The sequence below is a fragment of the Haliotis rubra genome, unplaced genomic scaffold (assembly GCF_003918875.1).
Source record: "Haliotis rubra isolate DU_JTF1 unplaced genomic scaffold, ASM391887v1 Scf662, whole genome shotgun sequence".
Taxonomy (NCBI): Eukaryota; Metazoa; Mollusca; class Gastropoda; order Lepetellida; family Haliotidae; genus Haliotis; species Haliotis rubra.
In genome coordinates this window covers 334,095-359,126 of record NW_025767371.1, presented here as the reverse complement: position 1 = coordinate 359,126, position 25,032 = coordinate 334,095, and the positions used below count along the sequence as shown (strand labels likewise).

The following is a 25,032-nucleotide window of genomic DNA, read 5'->3' as shown; positions in this document are numbered from 1 at the left end:
AACACATAGCACCGATGCATTAGTTGAAATTATTTGTTGATAACGCCACACGCTGCAATTTTCCAGCTCCACGGCGGCGGTTATCATCGACTCTACGTTAATAAAATCAGGGATAATCTACAACGTTAGGTAGTCTCCCTGATGCAATGAAGCATTTTCGGCTACATATTCCTCTAAGTTTGTACAATTTCAGAAAGCAAAACCACCAGCATCAGCAGCTGAGAAATGTTCCAGTGTTCGGGTGGTCTGTCATTGTCAGATGCACGTGATCCCATGCCGAAGCTACTTGCACGTACGTGCGAATCACTGGATTGTCTGGTACTTCTACCCGAGTGTTACAGAAAGCCTTCGTACAGCTGGAATATTGACGAAAATGGCGTTAAACAAATGATTGTACCTTCTTACAGGCTACTTGTTTTTAAATTACTTAAGAGGCAGCCAGGATAGTTCTTAAACAATGAATTATATACATACTTATCCTACAAATTAAAATGTAGACGTGATTATCATCCAAAACTGTGTTACAAAAGAGATATTGCTTGTGTGAGATCAAACGATATCTCCTAGGAGATATCGCTTTGACAATATATTTTGTACAATGCCCTGACAATGCAATGATGTCATGAACTTGATGACGTCACAATGCTATGACAATGCTTCACTGCAAGCCTAATGGCAGTACTGTGTTCAGTGATGTACATTTTTCATTGAACACTAATGAAGGGTGATTTTGGATGATAAATAGAATCTCACCCTCGTGTCTTCTGATATCAAATATATCAACACTCGTTGATAAAAGTTAAAATATCCTCGGCAAGCCTCGGATATTTGTAACTTTATCAACTCGTGTTGATATAATTGATATCAGAAGACACTTGGGTGAGATTCTCTATTTCTTGTTAACCTGAAAGTGTGTATGGTTGAGTAATGATTTTACTCACTGGCACAAATTATATGACGGCTACACCTTAGTGTTGTCTTTTTCTTCCTTGACGAGTCCACTTTGGGCAAGGTTCATGATATCTGTGTGTCATGTCAAACTCAGCAAACTATTTGTTACAAGTGTGAAAGACTCTTATTATGTCATTTTAGAAGATTATCATTTATCATCCAAAACTGTGTTCCACAGGAGATATCGCTTGTGTGAGATCAAACGATATCTCCTAGGAGATATCGTTTTGACAGTAGATTTTGTACAATGCCTGACAATGCTATGACGTCATGTACTTGATGACGTCACAATGCTATGACATCGTTGCGATGCAAGTCTAATGGCAGTACCATGTTCAGAGATGTACATCTTTCATTGAAAATTAATGAAGAGTGATTTTGGATGATAAATAGAATCTCACCCTCGTGTCTTCTGATATCAAATATATCAACACTCGTTGATAAAGTAAAAATATCCTCGGCAAGCCTCGGATATTTGTAACTTTATCAACTCGTGTTGATATAATTGATATCAGAAGACACTTGGGTGAGATACTCTATTTATATACAGGGCGTGTACATTATACATATTCATTGAATGAAACTGCATCAACTTGTACTACAACAATACCGCCTTTTGAGTTTTGGTCTAATTTGGACGAGACTTCTTCGTTATCCACCATCTCCTGAAACAATTGAGACTGTCTTTAATCTTTTCATATATCGATGGCCTGCATGCACTGTTCTGATTTCGAATACATTGTGCAATACGTGGATTGATTACGGGTCCACAAGAACCTAATATTCTTGTGACACAAGATGTTGATATGGAACTGATCGAAGAGTATGAATTTCACATTCACAACAATGACAAACAATTTCTACTAAATGAAGCTGACAAAAACACCGGCCGCAAACAAACGAGCGTATTTACTGAAGAAGCGACGTAAAGTGTGGAGAATATTTAGAGTTATCTACCCTTGGCTTCTCTCACAACAAATGCTCCCATCCTAGACACCGTTACTACCTTGGATATTTGAAATGTTTTGTGACGTGACACGGTATAGAAACTGCATAAAACTTATCAGCTGAATTATCTTTAACTTAGGGTTTGTTTATTTTGATTTTTATGCGTAATTTTCTTAGTTAACTGTCGGGTCGGCTGGAGCCAGAATGCGGAAGTGAGGTAAATCGCTGATATTTCACAACTAACAAACAATATTATACTGAGACTGCCTGCCAAGATGATTCACTCTAACATCAAAGGCTGCTGACAAAGAAGGCTGCTCTCCTCATCAGACTGTTTCATCTCGTCATGACGGACACCATAACCAACGGGCCCAGATCCTCAACAGCTTAGAGGACATTTTCAGCACTTACCAGAAGTTTTATGTCCGTAAGTTATTGCAGTTAAGTAGTTGTTTTGGAGTCATTCAGATTTAATCAACATGTCTATCTGTATACATTCTCCTGTGATGTCAGCATGACATCTCTTAAAAGAAGGCATTTGTGTAAAATTTCCATTTACGATACAAATTAAAATATACAATAAGATTTGAAAGTTCATTCTCCATTGTATACCAGCTATTTATCAGGTACCTGACATCTGTACTATGTATAAAGGCCGGTAGTGTGTAAACTGTATCAGTATAATGAAGCGTACAACTTTATGAATGCCAACTTCTTGTTTATTGCTCAAAGACCGCCTCCGTGGTGTAGTGGTTAAAGCGTCCGCCCGGAGAGCGGAAGGTCACGGGTTCGATCCCCGGCCGTGTCATACCAAAAGACGTTAAAATATGGTACTTGTTGGTCCCTGCCTGGCGCTCGGCATTAATGGGTACAACAAGGACTGGTCGGCTTGGAGTGTCTGAGTGGGGTATTCATGCTTCACTGCGGCATGGTATCTCAGTGGGCTAGCACTATAAAACCAGCTTTTCAGTCTGGGCTAGTACATGCAGCCGCACAAACACATACACACACATGCACGTCGTCATATGAGTGAAATATTCTCAAGCACGACGTTAAACCCCATATCTCCTCACCTCACCTCACCTCACCTCACCTCACCTCACCTCTAAGAGTGATAACAGTTTTAGTAACTACACTGAAATGTCACTCTTAAACATAATGCAATAAGCAAGAAGTTGTAATCCATAAAGTTTTTGGGTCATTATTGACAACTTCCAGAATGACAATCAAACCATTTGCATCAGTACATCTGAAGTTGGTCAGAGTTATACCACATGACATTGTTATGGTCTCAGCCTGTTGACCAAATTGACCTTATTAGTCAGGTGGACATCGCCCTGTGTCAGATGACTTGGAAAAAATCCCATCACAGAGTCAGAGGCTGCCTTAAACAGAAAATCAAAGTAATTATAACATAATTCTGTATTACTGATTAATCCTTGTACAATGACTGTATTGGACTATTTCTACTGACTTCAGTGAATGTTGACAAGTCTGTGAGCCCCCTGTACCTCAAGGAGTACATGTGCCTAGATCCCAGCATCCAGGTGTACATACATGTGGACAAGCATGGCAAGTCCAAGGAGTGTGCAGAGGTGGTGGTGCCCAAGACCCTCACAAAAGAGGTGTTACAGATGGATGGCATGTAAGGGAATGTTGAAGCACGTCCAACTTTCTGTTTTAAATTTGTTTTAAATAGTTTACAAAGTCAGCAACATAATGTCAGGTGGGAGGAAATATCTGAATAAAAGTATTTTCCTTGTTTGTATTTACCGCAAAAAATGTGAATAATTGTTCAATTACTACACTGAAGACAAGTGGAACTGTTTACCTGCCAACATATTCAGATAACTTTTTGCAGAACCAAAAACAATTAGCTTTTTCTCCATCCAATTACCAAAACATGAATACCCAGAAACAGGAAAATGCACATGAATGGGGCTTTAAGACACGGTCAAGACAATGAACAGACACTCTCGCCCATTCACTCACATGACATACTCACATACTCAACTTGTTGTACGGTATCTATTTTCTTCAGGTTACTCAAAGGAAAGGAGCTTTCAGTCAAAAAGCCCGAGAATATGCAGAAACGTGTCACATCAAAATGGAGAAAAAATGAGGAAGGGACAGTGTTTTGTCTTTCCGAATGTGTTGAGTCTGTGGTTTCAATGTCAAAAGAGAGAACAGAGTTAATGTATCACATGATAGATGCAGGAGCTTATCTTGTTGATCCTGGTTTCACTGCAAAGAAGGATGTCAACGAAGTCATCAAACGAGCTTTCCTATCTGGTATGTATGTTAAATATCATTGACACCACAGTAAAAACATACTGACACTTTGGATTTAAGATTTATCCAGGTACAATTGTAAGCCCCAATAATCACATAATAATATGTAGGGCTCACTAAATACAATGTATATTCCTAATACAGTCTCCCTAAGCACAATGTTTATTCATGTTATAGATCTAGTACCACTGAATACAGTGTGCTTATTCTTCATACAGTAAATAATCCATCTTGAAACATACTCTTGTCATGACCTCTGTATATATTATTATTATATTTATTATTACAGGATATTTATATAGCATAATCCATGTTGAAACATACTCTTGTCATGACCTCTGTATATATTATTATTATATTTATTATTACAGGATATTTATATAGCGCACATATCCACGCACTAGTGCATGCTCAAGGCGCTGGTATTTTTTCCCTCGATCATTGGATGTCAATCTCAACGGCACATCGGATTATCAAACTCAACTCCCTGGGGAGTATACAACTCTTGCAGCCACTAGGCGCACCGAGTTATTGTGGCTTTCTCATCCTAACGAGGTACCCATTCACAGCTGGGTGGACTGGGACACATAGTCACAGTACTTTGTCCAAGTTCACTGCATGTTGCTGTACCCACAATTAGGTGTTTGCACATATTCATGTGGCCACCATCTGGTCAAATACCAACGGATTCGTGGGTTCTTTTAAGTGCCCAGGGTTGTGTACTGTACACTAGGGGTTGTGACAACACTGAAAGAGTCTGCACACAAAGTTGACTCTAAGGTTTTTACACCCGGTCATGGATGGGCTGGATCCCGACACCTCAACCTCGCTGGATCACTAGCCTGGCGCCTTAGCAAGCTCTCCCACAGCGCCCAGTATATCAGTTTCTATATCAGATGTTAGGTGGTTCAGTCGGAAAATACAAATCCTTATACTGTTTGAACTGCACAATGTTTACAATTCTTACTGTAACTTCTATTTTCTTTTGAGACGGCTTTGTTATCTTAATGCTCTTCATCAACTCTCTTTCTGAATGGGGGCGGTGGGGTTGCCTAGTGGTTAAAGCGTTTGCTCGTCACGCCGAAGACCCAGGTTTGATTCCCCACATGGTTACAAAGTGTGAAGTCCATTTATGTCACTTTTTATCTCCTCCATTAAAGAGTAACTTTCTTGTCTCCTCCATCAAAGACAGTCACTTTCTTGTCTCCTCCATCAAAGAGTCACTTTGTTGTCACTCAATCAAAGACAGTCGCTTTCTTATCTTCTCAATCAAAGATAGTCACTTTCTTGTCTCTCTATCAAAGAGAGTCACTTTCTTATCTCCTCCATCAAAGACAGTCACTTTCTTGTCTCCTCCATCAAAAATAGTCACTTTCTTGTCTCTCCATCAAAGAGAGTCACTTTCTTATCTCCCCCATCAAAGAGTCACTTTCTTGTCTCCTCCATCAAAGAGTCACTTTCTTGTCTCCTCCATCAAAGAGTCACTTTCTTGTCTCCTCCATCAAAGAGTCACTATCTTGTCTCCTCCATCAAAGAGTGACTTTCTTGTCTCCTCCATCAAAGAGTCACTTTCTTGTCTCCTCCATCAAAGAGTCACTTTCTTGTCTCTCCATCAAAGAGAGTCAATTTCTTATCTCCCCCCATCAAAGAGTCACTTTCTTGTCTCCTCCATCAAAGAGTCACTTTCTTGTCTCCTCCATCAAAGAGTCACTTTCTTGTCTCCTCCATCAAAGAGTCACTATCTTGTCTCCTCCATCAAAGAGTGACTTTCTTGACTGCTTCATCGAAGATAGTACTTTGTTGTCAACTCTATCGTAATCTCATGTTTTGACAAGATGGACGTTGTGTTCCAGGTGTAGAGAAGGTTGTGGTGAAGACACTGACGGTGAGACAGGCCATGAAGGCTAAGGCCCTGGCCGACAGCTTCCCTGGGATCATCTACTTCACCGCTGGTGGGTGTTGTCAAGGGCCACACTGCATTCACCTTAGGCCCTGAACAGGAATCGGGAATATTCTGATGACAATATTGCAATTCAATCAGAACATAAATCAATGATCAATTTGAAATGACAAAACTGTAGATACTTCGTAGGCTATTCTCAGGATAACAGCTGGTTTATGGAAATTATTTTTCAACGTTTGACCATGCTCTACAATATACTCAAACTGCATGTTGGGCTGAATAAACATCTCTCAAATTGCCAGACAGAAGAAGCTGTCAGTGTAAACAAATTGAAAACTTCAATTGAAAGTCATGCCAGATTTTGTGTAGAACTTTCGATATATTCTATTGTGTTGAAGGAAGATGAATGTGTGTTTCATTCATTTTAGAAAACTGATCAAAGTTATCATAATTATTTTTTTCAGTTACTTTGATGTTTGTGTATACATGGGAAATTTAAACAAAACTATATATACATCTTAGAAAATCAGACTGAAAGAAATCTACAGCCAGTTTTAGTTTGAGAAAAAGTGGTTGATTTGGAGGGACGGTTGATTCTGTGATCATAACTCTCATGATATGTTTGTAAATGCTTACAAGGCATCCACCCCACTCAAGAAAGTTCATGGAAAGGGGAGACAACTGTACAGCAACTGCGTGACCTCCTATCTCACCCTCAGTGTGTGGCCCTGGGTGAGATCGGGCTGGAGAGGAATTATACAGACTCTCGGAGGGAGATGTTCAGAGCCCAGGTAAGACAGTTAGGTTATGTGGTGAGAATAGTGTGAGCTGTGTGACATGTAGTGTAGTGTTGTGTGACAGGTGATGTAGTGTTGTGTGACAGATGGTGAAATGTTGTGTGATGTAGTGTTGTGTGACAGGTGATGTAGTGTTGTGTGATGAAGTGTTGTGTGACAGGTGATGTAGTGTTTTGTGATAGATGGTGAAGTGTTGTGTGATGTAGTGTTGTGTGACATCATGAAGTGTTGTGTGGCAAGTGATGTAGTTGTGTGTGACAGGTGTTGTGTGACAGGTGATGTAGTGTTGTGACAGGTGATGTAGTGTTGTGTGACAGGTGATGTAGTGTTGTGTGACAGTTGGTGTAGTGTTGTGTGATGTAGTGTTTTGTGACAGGTGATGTAGTGTTGTGTGACAGGTGATATAGTGTTGTGTGACAGTTGATGTAGTGTTGTGTGACAGATGATGTAGTGTTGTGTGACAGTTGATGTAGTGTTGTGTGACAGGTGATGTAGTGTTGTGTGACAGTTGCTGTGGTGTTGTGTCACAGGTGATGTAGTGTTCTGTGACAGGTGATGTAGTGTTCTGTGACAGGTGATGAAGTGTTGTGTGACAGGTGATGTAGTGTTGTGTGACAGATGATGCAGTGTTGTGTGACAGGTGATGTAGTGTTCTGTGACATTTGATGTAGTGTTGTGTGACAGGTGATGTAGTGTTGTGTGACAGGTGATGAAGTGTTGTGTAACAGGTGGTGAAGTGTTGTGTGACAGTTGATGTAGTGTTGTGTGATGTAGTGTTCTGTGACAGGTGATGAAGTGTTTTGTGACAGGTCATGAAGTGTTGTGTGATGTAGTGTTGTGTGACAGGTGATGTAGTGTTGTGTGACAGGTGGTGAAGTGTTGTGTGATGTAGTGTTGTGTGACAGATCATGAAGTGTTGTGTGGCAAGTGATGTAGTTGTGTGTGACAGGTGTTGTGTGACAGGTGATGTAGTGTTGTGTGACAGGTGATCTAGTGTTGTGTGATGTAGTGTTGTGTGACAGGTCATGAAGTGTTTTGTGACAGGTCTTGAAGTGTTGTGTGATGTAGTGTTGTGTGACAGGTGATGTAGTGTTGTGTGACAGGTGGTGAAGTGTTGTGTGATGTAGTGTTGTGTGACAGATCATGAAGTGTTGTGTAGTGTTGTGTGGCAAGTGATGTAGTTGTGTGTGACAGGTGTTGTGTGACAGGTGATGTAGTGTTGTGTGACAGGTGATGCAGTGTTGTGTGACAGGTGATGAAGTGTTGTGTGACAGGTGATGTAATGTGTCACAGCTGAGGTAGTGTGTGACATTTTGACAGGTGAAACTGGCATGTGACATGGACATACCCCTGGTGTTGTGTGACACGAGTAAGCTGGAGACAACACAGAGGATCCTCTCAGAGTTCAAGGACAAACTACCGCCAGTTTGTATTAGCGGAGACAGGCAGACAACGACAGACTTGAAGGCATTCTGCGATATGGGATTCTACATCTCCTTGACAGGTAACAAATCTTTGGCAGGTAACACATCTCTTTGACAGGTAACACATCTCATTGACTGGTAACACATCTCATTGATAGGTAACACATCTCATTGACAGGTTACATCTCTTTGACAGGTAACACATCTCATTGGCAGGTAACACATCCCGTTGACAGGTAACACATCTCACTGACAGGTAACACATCTCATTGACAGGTAACAGATCTCATTGACAAGTAACACATCTCTTTGACAGGTAACATCTCTTTGGCAGGTAACACATCTCATTGACAGGTAACACATCTCATTGACAGGTAACACATCTCATTGGCAGGTAACACATCTCATTGACAGGTAACACTTCTCTTTGACAGGTAACATATGTCTTTGACATGTAACACATCTCATTGGCAGGTAACACATCTCATTGACAGGTAACACATCTCTTTGACAGGTAACACATCTCATTGACAGGTAACACATATCCTTGACAGGTAACATGTCTCTTGACAGGTAACATATCTCTTTGACAGGTAACACATCTCATTGACAGGCAACACATCTCATTGGCAGGTAACACATCTCATTGACAGGTAACACATCTCATTGACAGGTAACACATCTCTTTGACAGGTAACACATCTCATTGACAGGTAACATACCACATTGACAGGTAACACATCTCAATTGACAGGTAACATATCTCCTTGGCAGGTAACACATCTCATTGACAGGTAACACATCTCTTTGACAGGTAACACATCTCTTTGACAGCTAACACATCTCATTGATAGGTAACACATCTCCTTCACAGGTAACATCTCTTTGACAGGTAACACATCTCATTGACAGGTAACACATCTCATTGACAGGTAACAGATCTCATTAACAGGTAACACATCTCTTTGACAGGTAACATCTCTTTGGCAGGTACCACATCTCATTGACAGGTAACACATATCCTTAACAGGTAACATCTCTTTGACAGGTAACACATCTCTTTGACAGGTAACACATCTCATTGACAGGTAACACATCTCATTGACAGGTAACACATCTCATTGACAGGTAACACATCTCTTTGACAGGTAACACATCTCATTGACAGGTAACACATCTCTTTGACAGGTAACACATGTCTTTGACAGGTAACACATGTCATTGACAGGTAACACATCTCATCGACAGGAAACACATCTCTTTGACAGGTAACACATCTCATAGACAGGTAACACATCTCATTGACAGGTAACACATCTCTTTGACAGGTAACACATGTCTTTGACAGGTAACACATCTCATTGACAGGTAACACATCTCATCAACAGGTAAAACATCTCTTTGACAGGTAACACATCTCATAGACAGGTAACACATCTCAATTGACAGGTAACAGATCTCATTGACAGGTAGCACATCTCACTGACAGGTAACACATCTCCTTGATAGGTAACACATCTCATTGACAGGTAACACATCTCCTTGACAGGTTACACATCTCATTGACAGGTAACACATCCCTTTGACAGGTAACACTTCTTTTTGGCAGGTAACACATCTCTGTGACAGGTAACACATCTCATTGACAGGTTACAGATCTCATTGACAGGTAACACATCTCATTGACAGCTAACACATCTCATTAACAGGTAACACATCTCTTTGACAGGTAACACATCTAATTGACAGGTAACACATCTCATTGACAGGTAACACATCTCATTGACAGGTAACACTTCTCTTTGGCAGGTAACACATCTCTGTGACAGGTAACACATCTCAATTGACAGGTAACACATCTCATTGACAGGTAACACATCTCATCGACAGGTAACACATCTCTTTGACAGGTAACACATCTCATTGACAGGTAACACATCTCATTGACATATAACGCATCTCATTGACATATAACGCATCTCCTTGATAGGTAACACATCTCTTTGACTGGTAACACATCTGCTTGACAGGTTACACATCTCATTGACAGGTAACACATGTCTTTGACAGGTAACACATCTCATTGACAGGTAACACATCTCATCAACAGGTAAAACATCTCTTTGACAGGTAACACATCTCATAGACAGGTAACACATCTCAATTGACAGGTAACAGATCTCATTGACAGGTAACACATCTCACTGACAGGTAACACATCTCCTTGATAGGTAACACATCTCATTGACAGGTAACACATCTCCTTGACAGGTTACACATCTCATTGACAGGTAACACATCCCTTTGACAGGTAACACTTCTTTTTGGCAGGTAACACATCTCTGTGACAGGTAACACATCTCATTGACAGGTTACAGATCTCATTGACAGGTAACACATCTCATTGACAGCTAACACATCTCATTAACAGGTAACACATCTCTTTGACAGGTAACACATCTAATTGACAGGTAACACATCTCATTGACAGGTAACACATCTCATTGACAGGTAACACTTCTCTTTGGCAGGTAACACATCTCTGTGACAGGTAACACATCTCAATTGACAGGTAACACATCTCATTGACAGGTAACACATCTCATCGACAGGTAACACATCTCTTTGACAGGTAACACATCTCATTGACAGGTAACACATCTCATTGACATATAACGCATCTCATTGACATATAACGCATCTCCTTGATAGGTAACACATCTCTTTGACTGGTAACACATCTCATTGACAGGTAACACATCTCATTGACAGATAAGACACCTTATTCTCATCCTCATTGACACATAGCTGAGTAGATCTAGATCCTTAACAAGGTTCTTTTATGTAACAAGTAAATTATTTACAACTTGTTGTTTTTGTACACAACCAAGATTAGACTACCCCTGCTCACGACCTTATAATCCGGGAATCCCCGCTGCAAGCTGTGAACCTATTCACTGCGCATGCGCCATGAGCGCAGTGCAGCGCAGCACAGCTGTTGAAAAGAGTTTTTATTGAATCGTTTGAACTTCGATATATTGTGTGTGTCTGTGTGTGTGCGTGCGTGCGTGCGTGTGTTCATCACATTATTTTTCAACTTTGCAAGTCCATACCGAAATGTATCAGAATCCCCAAAGTTGTGTTTTACATTGCATGTGACCTTTAAGCATAAGCTATCAAACACACTTCTACCTTTTTAAGGTGTTGGCATACAGAGGCCACTTTGTGAATCCTGTCCATAAGCCGCCGTGATATGGCTGGAATATTGCTAAAAGCGGCGTAAACTAAACTCAGTCAGTCAGTCAGTCCTGTCCATAAGGACAATATTATTCTGCTTTTTCTTCAGAAAGATGTTTTGTATGAATGTTTCATTAAGAGGGTCTAATATCTTCTCTTTCAAGGTAATGCCTGGAAACTCCCATATACGGAATGTCCAAGAGATTGGCTGAGCAGTGTATCACATGACATAGAGACAACGCGGCTACTCCTGGCCAGCGAGGCTCCTGGAAAGTTCCCAGACTTCATCAGCAACTACCCTGGTTCATCAATATCTTACCGTCGAGCAATGTTCAAAGTTGATTGTTCAAACTTGTTGGAGGACAACTCAAAGTTGACAATGAAGTACTGTTGTAAGCGGAACGAGCCTTTCAGTGTACACACCATCTTGGAGTTGGCATCAGGTAGAGTTCAGCGGACTCCACAACAGCTTGCAGACATGGTCAGACAAAATGCATATACATTTTATAGATTTTCTGAAAAGTCTGACGGGAAGATGGTAGAAAGTTCTGAAGGAACATGTAGTGAGGTGCAGGAAGTGACCTCTGAGGTTGTTGACCTCCAGCCAGACAAGAGGAAGAAGTATGTATTCCCAGGACTTACATTCATCCTTGGTATTCTCATGGTCACCATCTTGTTAACATTCCAGTATGTTTGGAAACTGGATTCTGTCATTGAATGAGTAAATACCTATACAGTTCATTCCTGCTGTGTAAAGTCTCTCAGATTCATCACTCAGGTTGATGTATGTGTGTGCGTGTGTGTGTGTGTGTGTGTGTGAGAGAGGGGTGGGTGGGTGGGGTGTTTCACAGTTGTGACAGCTGATCCATTGTTTGTACATACAAACTATTCTACCACTGCGACAGTTGAACTATAGTTGGTACATACAGACCATTGTCACAGTTGAACTATAGTTGGTACATACAAACCATTGTCACAGTTGAACTATTGTTGGTACATGCAGACCATTATCACAGTTGAGTGAGTGAGTGAGTTGGGTTTTATGCCTCCTTTAGCAATATTCCAGCAATATCACAACAGGGGGAGGCCAGAAATGGGCTTCTCAAATTGTACCCTTGTTGGGAATCAGACCGAGCCTTCAACATCATATAGCGAACACTTTACCACTGGGATACCCCACCACCCATTTCTCACAGTTGAACCATGGATGTTTCATGGAAATGAAAATACCTCATGAAAAATTCTCAGGAATGACTTATATGAAAAGAGTTGATTGCCCTTGTGTTTGGTTTTGTAAACAAAATGTGTAAATGCCCGCATATATATAATTATATATACCAGTGAAATAAAGTATATGTGCATTATTTGATGTTATACTTAATGCAAACAGATAAGAACATGATTTGAGGTGTTTTCCTTAATCACCATTTAACAGGATATCATCGAAATATGTAACACTTGACACTTGGCATCGTGACAAGCCCTTGAAGAGATGAGGTATCAAGAGTCAGTTCACAAATTCAGTATCGTGCGTGTCCACCATTGGCGTTGATGCAGGCTTGGCAACGACGACGCATAGACGACACTAAGCGATTGAAGAAGCTTGGGGGAATGTTGTTCCATGTCTGTTTCAACGCTTGTCCCAATTCAGCTCTCATACAGATACATAAATCAGCTTAGTATATCTGTAGCTGTTACTTTTAATGAACTGAAACGTATTTGCAAACCATGCACATTCAACAACCGATGTCCAATTTTGACATACAATATAAATATATAAAACATAAAACAAAAAGGCACGGGCATGTTATGACATGTCACAAATGGAAAAAAATCGCTACAGTTTTTGCTTCTTTCGTGATTTATCTGGACATTATAAATGTAAGCTTGCATTTTCATTAAAAAAATAAATTTATTTAAGTTGTAGTTGTATTATTTCAATTTTATTATAAAAATACAGTTCATATTTATCAACATGATATAGGTAATGTCTGTGAATGTCTCCATCTCTACAATCCAAGATGGCGGTCAAATGTGAATAACGAACAACGGATATAGCGAACTAAATTTCTTGGTCTCTTGGAGTTCGTTATATCCGTGTTCTACTGTATATATTTCTATACTTCACCATGCCGACACAGACATGACACCATCTACCAGCACACGGACCACGTAGTGAGTGAATGAGTGAGGGAGTCAGTTTAGTTTTACGTCGCATTTAGCATTATTTCAGCACTATATATCACGGCGGGGGACTGTTGTCACTTTGAAATATCTTAACTGAAATAGATACTTAACTTCTTACAGTTATGTGAATGACACATCATCAGAGATATCTGACAAATACATAGCACCAATGCAATAGTTGTTGTTGCTGCACTCAGCAATGTTCCACCTACATATTCATGAAGGCAGTCTGTAAATAATCGACTCTGCGTTCATTTTCGGCTCCATTTTTCTATATTGTTTTCATAATTATATTTTCCAGAATGTGAAAAAAGCTCCTGAACCGCTGACATGCTCCAGTGTTCGAAAGGTCGGGTTCTAGCATTTCATTGGCAGCCCGTGATCCATCGCTGGATTGTCCGGTACTTCCACCTGACAGCCTTCGTATAGCTGGAATATTGACGAAAGCGGCGTTAAACAAATGATTAAATAACATTTTTTATTGTAAAATTACAAGTTTAGTGGATTAAGTTATCCTCCATATTACATTGTATTATTTAAACATGATTCTGTTATATTTGAAAGTGTGTATGGCTGAATATTGTTGATCTATATACTCATTGGCACAAATTACAATGGCTCCACCACAGTGTTGTCTATTTCTTTCTTGACGAGTTTAGTTATTTGGAAGAGTCCACTGGGGGAAGAGTTCATGGGCATGTGCGTCATGTCTAACTCGCCAAATCATTTTTAATTGGTATAAAATGTGTGAAAAACTACTACTTCGCTCATTTAAAATATTATCATTTATATATAGGACCACGTACATTCTGCATATTGTCCGTTGCATGAAAGTATTTCGTTTTGATTGATAACCGTGACCCCCTTTTAAAGAAATGGTATCAACATTGTACTACAAGGTGCCCGCCTTTAGAGTTTTGGTCGCAAGTGAGGTAGGCAGTGATATTGACAACTTTGTAGTTCATTTCATTTATTGTGTGTCGCGTATTAGCATTTGATATGTAACAGTGCCTATGAAATCGACATGTTCTCAGTGTCAGCTTGAAAATATCTGCTAATAAAAGCACATGTGAATAAATTCAGGCATGTTGGTCGGAATTTCATATGTGAATATAGATCTATGTAGGATCTTGATGGGTGTCGATTGGCTTGTCTGTCGATTGGTAAAAATTGCGAAATTGTGAATTACATTCCGAATTGTCTTTCTGAAGACAAATAAATAATAGGCTTGTGTGGCCAGTAATACGATCATCGATGTAGAGCTCAGTCCGTAGTAGGCAGGAAGGTACGGGATCTGTATATTTATCTAGGGCAGATGTGGAGGCGACAGCCATTACAGTCTATCTACGGCCAGTTTGAAAATGTTCAGAAACTTCAGTGACAATGATTGAATGTTGACCTATGTATTCGTAGATGTTCATGGAATCATTCAGATTTCATCACCATCTTTTAAAACTAACAATGAATTGCAGCTATTTAAGTTAACAGATTTAATATTTAGTTATTGAACGAAAAGTCGACACTGGCGTTTAGTCGGTCGATCATGATCTAAAGTAGATTAGCGGAATGGACAAGGTACATTTTTGTCATAGCTAAGTTTAAACGTATGTGAGTTGACAAATGTTGCGTATGATAAAGTTATTCACGTCCCCACCCCAAAATGCGATTTCTTAACTATGGGATTGCTTCTCGCCCACTTCTAAGCAAGTTGGCGCGCTCAAAAGTAGCCGGGAACCAGCGCCCACTTCTTGCCAAAAGCAACAGCTGACGTCACTGTGACCTAGAATATGACGTCATCAGTTGACGGAACTCCTCACAACGATAGCATTTTCGTGCTGTGTGAGTCTTGTATCTGAGTGCTCTTCCCAAGATTTTAGTTTGTCAATTTAAAAGTTGTGTTTTAATTTGAATTTTCAACTGACATTCAGTCAGTATGGAGAGAATGTAAAGGGGACGTTGGGTGCAATCTCAAACCAATTTGGTTCAACAACACTTTACGTAAAGTTATCAAGGAAACGGAATTAGCCATGTAGAAGCTGGATCTTTTCCCCTGTTCATTAATGACACTGTTAAAAACAAACACTTAATACCACTAAATTTGATGTAAACAGGTAGAAATGAGTAATTTTCAAAATTGGTAGTATTTTCTGTTCGTTCCAAATAAAAAAAACTCTGTTAACTTAAAAGGATTGTTTTGTGCTAGAAAACATATTTAGATGTTCATTAGTCAGTAAATGTGGTATATCATTAGTCTTGTCATTTTAATTTATATTTAGCCACATTTTTAGGGTCAAAACTGGCAGATTTGCTCCGTCCGAAGGTGACGGTCCTAATATCAATGTTCACAAATAATGTAAATATAAAATGCTAATAAACTAATTAATTCATATTATGCCAATTAGGATTGAACAGGCATACTCAAACTGCATTTATGTTTTAGCTTAAAAAGGGTTTTTTTACAAATTTGAACATACTGGTCCTGTGATTTTGTGTCCTGACCGTTACCAGCTGAAGTGTATGGAATTCCTGCAATAATTTCACCCTGGAGCTGGATTGTTATTCTACTTCCTGTGTCTGCTTGAGCTAGCCGCTGTGCATATGTGACAGCAGATGAAATAAAGAGATTCAACCCGCTCTCTCTCTCTCTCTCTCTCTCTCTCTCTCTCTCTCTCTCTCTCTCTCTCTCTCTCTCTCTCTCTCTCTCTCTCTCTCTCTCTCTCTCTCTCTCTCTCTCTCTCTCTCTCTCTCTGTTTGGACATTCCTTGTAACGGTCAGGACAAAATGGTTTGTATTTCAAAAAGTTGTTCATTAATATTTGAAATATAACAAATTTATAATTCCTTTAAGAGTTAAGATAGTTTAAAGGTCACATGCAACCAAAAAATCAAACATAAGTAAAACACAATTATCACTTATTCATGACATATAATATACATTGCTGGTTATGAAAAAACATATAAACAAAATTATAAGCGTACAATCGCAAATCAAAAGTGCAATATTGTGTACTTCGGTTTACTTCCCAAGAAACGAAGCAGCCGGGATACCGAACCCAGTCAGAGCGGGTGGGTGTGCACTCAAGTGTAACGGCTGGTTCATTTGCAGATGCCTTCACGGTTCATTGTGTGTGTATATATAGAGATGTTGGGTTTTGTAAATGCATGCTCATTTTTTGTGTATAACATTTTGCAATCCACAGACGACATAACATGTCATGTGTTCAAGTATCACACCCGCCTGTCTGTGTAATTACATAATGTGACAGCGACCGAACTCGGGCCATAAATCAATGCGTTTTGTTTATGGTGTATAGCCTGATTGGTGTTAAGTTCAAATTGCATGTGGTCAGTGATCGCAGTTGTGAATTGAATATTGTCATTAGCAGACAGGCAGGCAGACACACATGTGTCAATAAAACAAGACCTTGAGTTTTGTCTGTGACACCGACATATCTATATCACAGTTAGAAATTGTGTCAACGCTAAATAATGACATTGCTTTTAAGTATCGAACTGAGAAAGTGACTCGGTAAGAAGAACGTGTGGTGAAATAGACAAATGAAATTATATAAACAGTTAATTTACTGTCATAACATAAAAAAAGCTCGCGCCTGTGAGATATCAACAAAACATTAGGAAAATAGCTCACACCAAAGCTTTCACCGAGTATTCACCCGACAGCCCGCTTCCAAGTTGCGCGAACCTATTTCATTGCGCACATGCTATGAGCGCAGCCCAGCTGTTGTAACCAGTTTTTCCCCGAAAAGTCGGGGAGAAAATTAGTGAATCGTTTGAACTCCGATTTCGTGCGGTTTTTTTCATCGCGTTATTTTTCAACTTTCTAAGTTGAATTTGCATTTTTGATGATTTGTTTTGATAAGTCCATACCGAAAGGTATCAGAGTCTGCAAAGTTGTGTTTTACGTTGTATGTGACCTTTAAGCATGGAATTATACTGTTCAAAGGAGATTTGATGTAGTAGCCTAAAAAACACATCTCTAGTAACGGTTTGAACAAATAATAGTAACGGTCTGGACATATCTTTAATAAATTCAATTTTGAAGAATATGTTCTATGGTGTGATTATAAATATCTATTTACTTATCTATCTGCTTTAAATAATAAAAACCACAACGAATTTATCACGTTAAGTTTCTATTTTCTATAAGATCTATCTTTTATGAATTAAAGGTAAAAGTTAGGACAAAAAGTTGTAACGGAAAATAACTTTATTGTATTCCAACCTTTAAAGATTATTTTAAATGTAGACTGTTTTGACTTTAACTGTGAGATATGTAAGACTACCATTTACTTTGAATATTGCTAGGTGCTTATATGTTGGCCACACCTTTGTATTTGATAAGTATGTGCTACCATCTCACTATTAACAAAATCTAAAGGTATCCGAGTGAATGAAAGAAGTATATTTCGTGGAGACTAATATTGCACCATAATATCAACACCAAAATGACATCTATTCAGTGGCCTGTGTAGCATGACCATGTGTACAGTATCATAGTTGTTGCAGTACCTTTCAGAATTTAATCTTTTGCAACTTTTTAAAGGGATAACATTTGTTTGTTACACTGATGTCCTGACCGTTACCAATAATGTCACAACCGTTACTATTCATTCAATTTTTGTTCCCCAATGGCACTCTTCTTTAGATTATAAGTGATTTTGAATCTAGACAGGTGATTTTTTTCTGTTCCTTAGAAGCTACATTTGTTTTTATTCAAAACCCTAAATTCATTCACAAGTTTCATATTGATATAACAAATGTCCAAACCGTTACCACAGCAAGGGAGAAAACATGTCACATTTGTTACAAGTTACAATTTCTAAATACATAAGAATGTTTTAGATAAATGCTACTATTTTGTGGTAAATAAATGAAAGATACAAAATATCACTTTCAAGATTCATGATAATAGTTTTTACCTTCAAGTTTGATTAAGCCGGTGTAAAAGCTGTGTCTGCCATGTTTCAAAGATTTTTATGAATTATGTTTCAAAATCCTTGTTTTGATTAAGAAGTGGCAACGGTCGAACTTTCCCCCACCCTATTAATTACTTATGTATCAATTTAAAGGCCAATTAGTAAATTTGAGCCTGCATGTTTGTATTTTTGAATAATTAAGTGTTTGAGATTTTATTTGAATAAAAATTAAATCAATTTTCAGGAGTTTAATTTTACTGTAATAAGGAAATGAAAATCCTACCAATTTTTAAAATGACCCAAATATATTTTCAAGATTTTTTTTAATTGTCTTGTGCACACATGTGGCACCGATAAGGTTCCAAACCACATCATAGATCATACATGTTCATGGCCAAAATCGCTTATCTAGACTTAATTAATTACTGATATGTGAAACACTCTTTGGGACATGTTTTGTAAAGCTACATGGTGGCGGTCTGGAAATAATCGAGTCTGGACTAAACAATCCAGTGATCAACAGCATGAACATCGATCTACGCAACTGGGATACGATGACATGTGTCCACCAGGTCAGCGAGCCTGACCACCCGATCCCGTTACTCGCCTCTTACTACAAACATGGGTTGCCAATTTTAACCCGGACCTTCACGGGTCGTATTCTATTGTGAACATCAAATAATAAAATATGATTATCTCGTCAGTCAGTTGCAGTCGGTAAATGCAGGATTATTCCGGGTGATCATGAATTATGAATACGAAGAAAAATATTAAAAAACAATTTTCTAAGGTATTTCATTATTATTTATTATTATCATCATCATCACCATCATTATTAAGAAAATAATAAGTTTCAAGTCCGTAAATACGGAATTTGTCTGTCACTTTTCAAGTGCCGTGCATAACTCAAAGAAGGTGATTATAAAACATTACAGGTACAAAATGGCCGAGAATTTTACGACTACCAAAGAAAAGAAGAAAAACACACAGCTACGTTCCTGCGCGCGATGTCGGAACCATGCCATCATCAGCCCCCTGAAGGGCCACAAGCGCTTCTGTCTGTTCGCTAACTGTAGCTGTAGTAGCTGCTGTCTGAGTGCGCAGAGACAGAAGGTGTCCCGGGAACAGATCGCCCTCCGTCGTCGCCAGGTGCAGGATGAGGAGGCGGGACGATCGATACCTGTACCCGAGGAGGTGCTGACGGGTAGGTGCTCTCAGACACGGGATAGTCGGGTATAGTGTACTTAAGGATGTGCTGACGGGTAGGTGCTATCTGACAGGGTATAGACACAGGTGTAGTATTACCAGACGAGGTGCTGACGGGTAGGTGCTCTCAGACACGGGATAGTCGGGTATAGTGTACTTAAGGATGTGCTGACGGGTAGGTGCTGTCTGACAGAGTATAGACACAGGTGTAGTGTACCAGAGGAGGTGCTGACGGGTAGGTGCTCTCAGACACGGGATAGTCGGGTATAGTGTACTTAAGGATGTGCTGACGGGTAGGTGCTATCTGACAGGGTATAGACACAGGTGTAGTATACCAGACGAGGTGCTGACGGGTAGGTGCTCTCAGACACGGGATAGTCGGGTATAGTGTACTTAAGGATGTGCTGACGGGTAGGTGCTGTCTGACAGAGTATAGACACAGGTGTAGTGTACCCGAGGAGGTGCTGACGGGTAGGTGCTCTCAGACACGGGATAGTCGGGTATAGTGTACTTAAGGATGTGCTGACGGGTAGGTGCTATCTGACAGGGTATAGACACAGGTGTAGTATACCAGACGAGGTGCTGACGGGTAGGTGCTCTCAGACACGGGATAGTCGGGTATAGTGTACTTAAGGATGTGCTGACGGGTAGGTGCTATCTGACAGGGTATAGACACAGGTGTAGTGTACCAGAGGAGATGTTGACGGGTAGGTGCTCAGACCACGTGGATAGTCGGGATAGTCGGGTATAGTGTACTTAGGGGAGGTGCTGACGGGTAGGCGCTATCTGACAGGGTATAGACACTGGTGTAGTTTACCAGAGGAGGTGCTGACGGGTAGGTGCTCTCAGACACGGGATAGTCGGGTATAGTGTACTTAGGGATGTGCTGACGGGTAGGTGCTATCTGGCAGGGTATAGACACAGGTGTAGTGTACCAGAGGAGGTGTTGACGGGTAGGTGCTCTCAGACACGGGATAGTCGGGTATAGTGTACTTAGGGAGGTGCTGACGGGTAGGTGCTATCTGACAGGGTATAGACACAGGTGTAGTGTACCAGAGGAGGTGCTGACGGGTAGGTGCTCTCAGCCACGGGATAGTCGGGTATAGTGTACTTAAGGATGTGCTGACGGGTAGGTGCTATCTGGCAGGGTATAGACACAGGTGTAGTGTACCAGAGGAGGTGCTGACGGGTAGGTGCTCTCAGACACGGGATAGTCGGGTATGGTGCTGTCTGTCTGTCTGTCAATTAAGGTATAGACATGTATTGTGTACCTGCGGATGTGCTCCAGGGTACGTGCTGTCTGTCAAGATATAGACAGGTATAGTGTACCAGAGACTGTTCTGACGGGTAGGTGCTGTCTGACAGGTATAGTGTACCTGAGGATGTGCTGACGGGTAGGTGCTGTCCGACAGGGTATAGACACAGGTGTAGTTTACCTGAGGAGGTGCTGTCAGGCCCAGGTCACACGGGTATAGTGTACTCGAGCAGGTGCTGACGTCTTGGATCACCTGGGTGTTTAAGAAGAGAGTGTTAAGTTAAGGGATTTCACAGCCGGAGATTCCTGTCTTGACCCCAGAACGTTGGGTTGTTGCGACAAGATGTCTCATATATCCGCCCCAGCCTTATTTCTAAAAAGTTAAGATTCATAATTGACCTGTCATCATCATATACGGATTGCTCTGTCCTTGACCTACTACATAAGGGGAGACAACTGTGACCTCTTCACCTTTCTAAACAAGTCAAAAGGAAAACCTTGCCAGAAGACAGGAACCCGATCTCGCTGAGAACAACTTCCAAACCTGAAATACCACGGACAGTGTGGTATCCAAGCTAGTATTCACCAGTAAACGCCAGGGCGTGTATGTCTTTCATTCTCTACCGAATAGAAAATAATCGGGAAAATACCGTGCATAATTACTGAACGACGTTTAATCGAAAAAGGTGTTATCCAGGAAATACGGTATCTGCCTTACAGGCCGAGGCATCAGCTCGCTGGCCGGGACAAACCTCCAGTCACTGAGACAACAGTTCCCCCAAATCAGCGTCGGTCGACTCAACGCCGTCCTCGTGGAAACAGGCAACCTACGCCAGACCATTATACGTCTTCAGAAAGGTGAGAAACATGTTCAAGTGTACGGCTCAGTCAAGGGAGATAACTACAACTGGACTATTCACGTCGTACTCCTTACATCAGAAAGCCTAGGATGCTTTACTTCCTATTGTTTCGGGTTTATCAGTTTGAAATAGATGCAAAGCGGCGAGTGTCCTCTTTCTTGAGCCCATTAAATTTAAAAGTACCCCATGGCGGTAGTGTACGCTAGAAAAGGGTTTTGTTAGTCATCGAAACCTGGCCTTCTGGTGGAGAGAGCGAACACTTGAACCACTAGGCCACCCTTCCGGCCCGGGGTTTCATAGATGAAAGATGATGTTCACTTATAATCTAACACGATTATGCGTAGCTATACTATTCGATGTTTACAAGTACCTATATACGTGACTTACACAAATTTGAAATTGTGTACAGCCTTTGAGTTCAGTGCATATGCACTGCCAACTGCCCTTGTCGAGTCTAATATTTTGAACATCACATACCCAAAATACCTGTTCAAATATCAGGGATAATCGTCATTAAAGCGGGTGATTTATCAGTATTATCTTTCGTTGATTGTATGGCAACCAGCAATATCTACGTATAATAACTCTTAAAATACTTCATTCAGGTGTTAATTTTTCAGAAGAGACAAGCCGAGATGGAATGGATTGGCCAATAAACCCAGGTAAGCAAGTGTATCTTTCAAGTGTTTGTAGTAGAAACATTTTCAAAATGTCATCAAAAAACTCGAGCGGACCAACTGACAAGTGCATGTTGAAGGTGACAAAATTGAATGGGTGGGCATGAACCCCTAGGCGTGATACGGAATGAGAGTTTGTTTTAACTTAGCTTGAACAGTGTTTCAGTTTTATCAGGAAGTGTCAGCTATCATTGAGAGTATACCAACAAGCCAGCGAATGTATGTTTAGGGACCGTTCATAATTTATGGCGGGGGGTGGGGTGGAGTGGGGGTGGAGTTGATGATGATTTTTATGGAGAAGCATGTACAATATGAATGACCCCCCTAAAATTTATGTACAAAGTAAGAGACCCCCCTGCATGTCATGTACAAAATCAATGACCCCTCGCCCTTCCAATATTGTAAAGCATAATTTTTAAATACTGTTATGTACAAAATTGATGACCCCCTACCAAGGAACATGTGTACAAAATTGATGACCCCTACCTCCCCAGAACAAAACTGGTGAACCCCATCACGGCGAATCATCATCAAACCCCACCCCCACCCCACCCCCATAAATATGAACGGTCCCTTAGTGCTGTCTGATCTTTCTGGGATCGAATCAGGATCATGACACGAGAAAGGAGGTAACTCAGAACAGCACCCTATAATGACACAGAGGAGGGAACTATTTTATAGGGTAACTGGCAAATTAGTGACAATGCAGACCATTTTCATGAGTGGGCGTAAATTCCAGTGTTGACCAACAATGCAAGTCAAAGTGTATTTACGAACATATCGGATTCCATTATCTCCTATGCAGGTCCGACATCATCGACAACGACTTCCACAGCAATGGGACTTCGCCAGGGATCGCAAAGAACGTTTAAAACCGAGCCATTCTTCCCCAGCGAGTTCTATCCCAGTAGTTACTACCCCCAGGCATCCCCCTACACCCCAATGTACAGCACCCTACCCCCCTTCACCAGACCCACCCCGTCGGCAGCAGCTGCCTACAAGAACTATCACGCTGTCGAGTCCCCCTTCCAGCAGACCCCGCCCTTCCTTCCACCACCCCCGTCAGCAACCAACCCCTACAGCTACCAGCTTATGAGCTCTATGGGGCTTTCTGGCGGCAGCACCTCCCCAGCAGATGCGCCTTCCAGGGAGTTCAAGAAAAGTCTTGCCAAGTATTGTGGGGTTGGTGAACAAGGGGAGGCCGACCAGCCCCCAGAGACCACCCCCGTGCCCGTAAGTTTCCACAGCAGCAGCACAACCGGGATGTCGTCGGATGAGGAGACAGCACTACTTATTGACTGTTGAAACGACTAAGGGCTGTTCCAGGCCATTAGCCTTGTTTATCCACTGGATCCTCTGGATAACCGAGAATGAGTCATTTCCTCTCTACTGTTCAGGATTATTTTCTTTTGATGTTTTAGTTGTTTAGACTTGAGTCTCAAGTGTGTGATAATGGAGCATTGAGTGCCAATAATTGGTTTCACACTGATATCAGATAGATTTGTAAAGGCTTTTCCAAGTTTGCTCAATATTAATTAAATATGAATCTCAGTCAGTTCTACTGGACACAGCGAAGTCAAATTTAGTTGTTCTTTATATTGGTTTTGCATTGTTTTCCCCGTTAATTTAGCCTGCTCTTTAAAAATACCTAATCTCAACCGAGTGATGCCACGGACGTAGTGAAGATGAGGAGTAAACATCGTACGGGGATGTCTATTTCCGTGGCGCCACTCGTTTCCCTGCAAATTCTCTAATCAAAGAAGTGATCAGCAAAAAGATGGGCATGAAATGTCAGTGTGACATCATGCTTGTCCAGGTCAACCCGACATGACAAAGTATATTACTCTAATTGAATGCAATGTAACTAAATATGCGCAACTTTTGTACATATTGTTAACATTGTTTGATTCTGTTTAAAGATTGTGAATTAACAATATGCTTTCAATGTTATTTTCACCATTGTCTTCAATAAATTAACTGTGAAAACGTGTCAGTGGTATATAACTGAACCTGGCTGAGCCACCAGAAACCTCGTCTATGAGAGGTTTTAGCAACAGTGATTGAATTGGGTTTTACGCTGCTTTCAGCAATATTCCAGCAATATCACGGCGGGGGACACCAGAAATGGCCTTCACACCTTGTACCCATGTGGGGAATCGAAGCCGGGTCATCGGCGTGACGAGCGAACGCTTTAACCACAAAGCTACCCCACCGGCCCTAGTGAGTGAGTGAGTGACTTGGTCAAGGCCGCGTTGAACGGTGAGCAGAAACCCGACATGCTGCATATTACACATTAATTACAAGGTCCAAAGTAGTTTCTTAAAATACACATTCCTTCATTACATTATTATTTACAGAA

General features: G+C 40.7%; 2 protein-coding genes across 2 annotated transcripts; both read left to right on the top strand.

Annotated features, from left to right (window-relative positions):
- Nucleotides 1–1,808: 1,808 nt before the first annotated feature.
- LOC124257489 (3'-5' ssDNA/RNA exonuclease TatD-like) lies at nt 1,809–12,954 on the top strand. The gene is made up of 7 exons (XM_046691563.1): nt 1,809–2,326; nt 3,379–3,544; nt 3,941–4,191; nt 6,045–6,143; nt 6,734–6,885; nt 8,212–8,395; nt 11,717–12,954. Exons 2-7 carry the CDS (start codon nt 3,423–3,425, stop codon nt 12,271–12,273), a joined length of 1,365 nt encoding a protein of 454 aa, XP_046547519.1. The 5' UTR covers nt 1,809–2,326; nt 3,379–3,422; the 3' UTR covers nt 12,274–12,954.
- Nucleotides 12,955–19,437: 6,483 nt separating this feature from the next.
- Nucleotides 19,438–24,624, top strand: LOC124257500 (doublesex- and mab-3-related transcription factor 1-like). Its single transcript, XM_046691579.1, has 4 exons — nt 19,438–19,879; nt 21,857–21,994; nt 22,617–22,658; nt 23,479–24,624. Exons 1-4 carry the CDS (start codon nt 19,618–19,620, stop codon nt 23,976–23,978), a joined length of 942 nt encoding a protein of 313 aa, XP_046547535.1. The 5' UTR covers nt 19,438–19,617; the 3' UTR covers nt 23,979–24,624.
- The last annotated feature ends 408 nt before the right edge of the window (nt 24,625–25,032 follow it).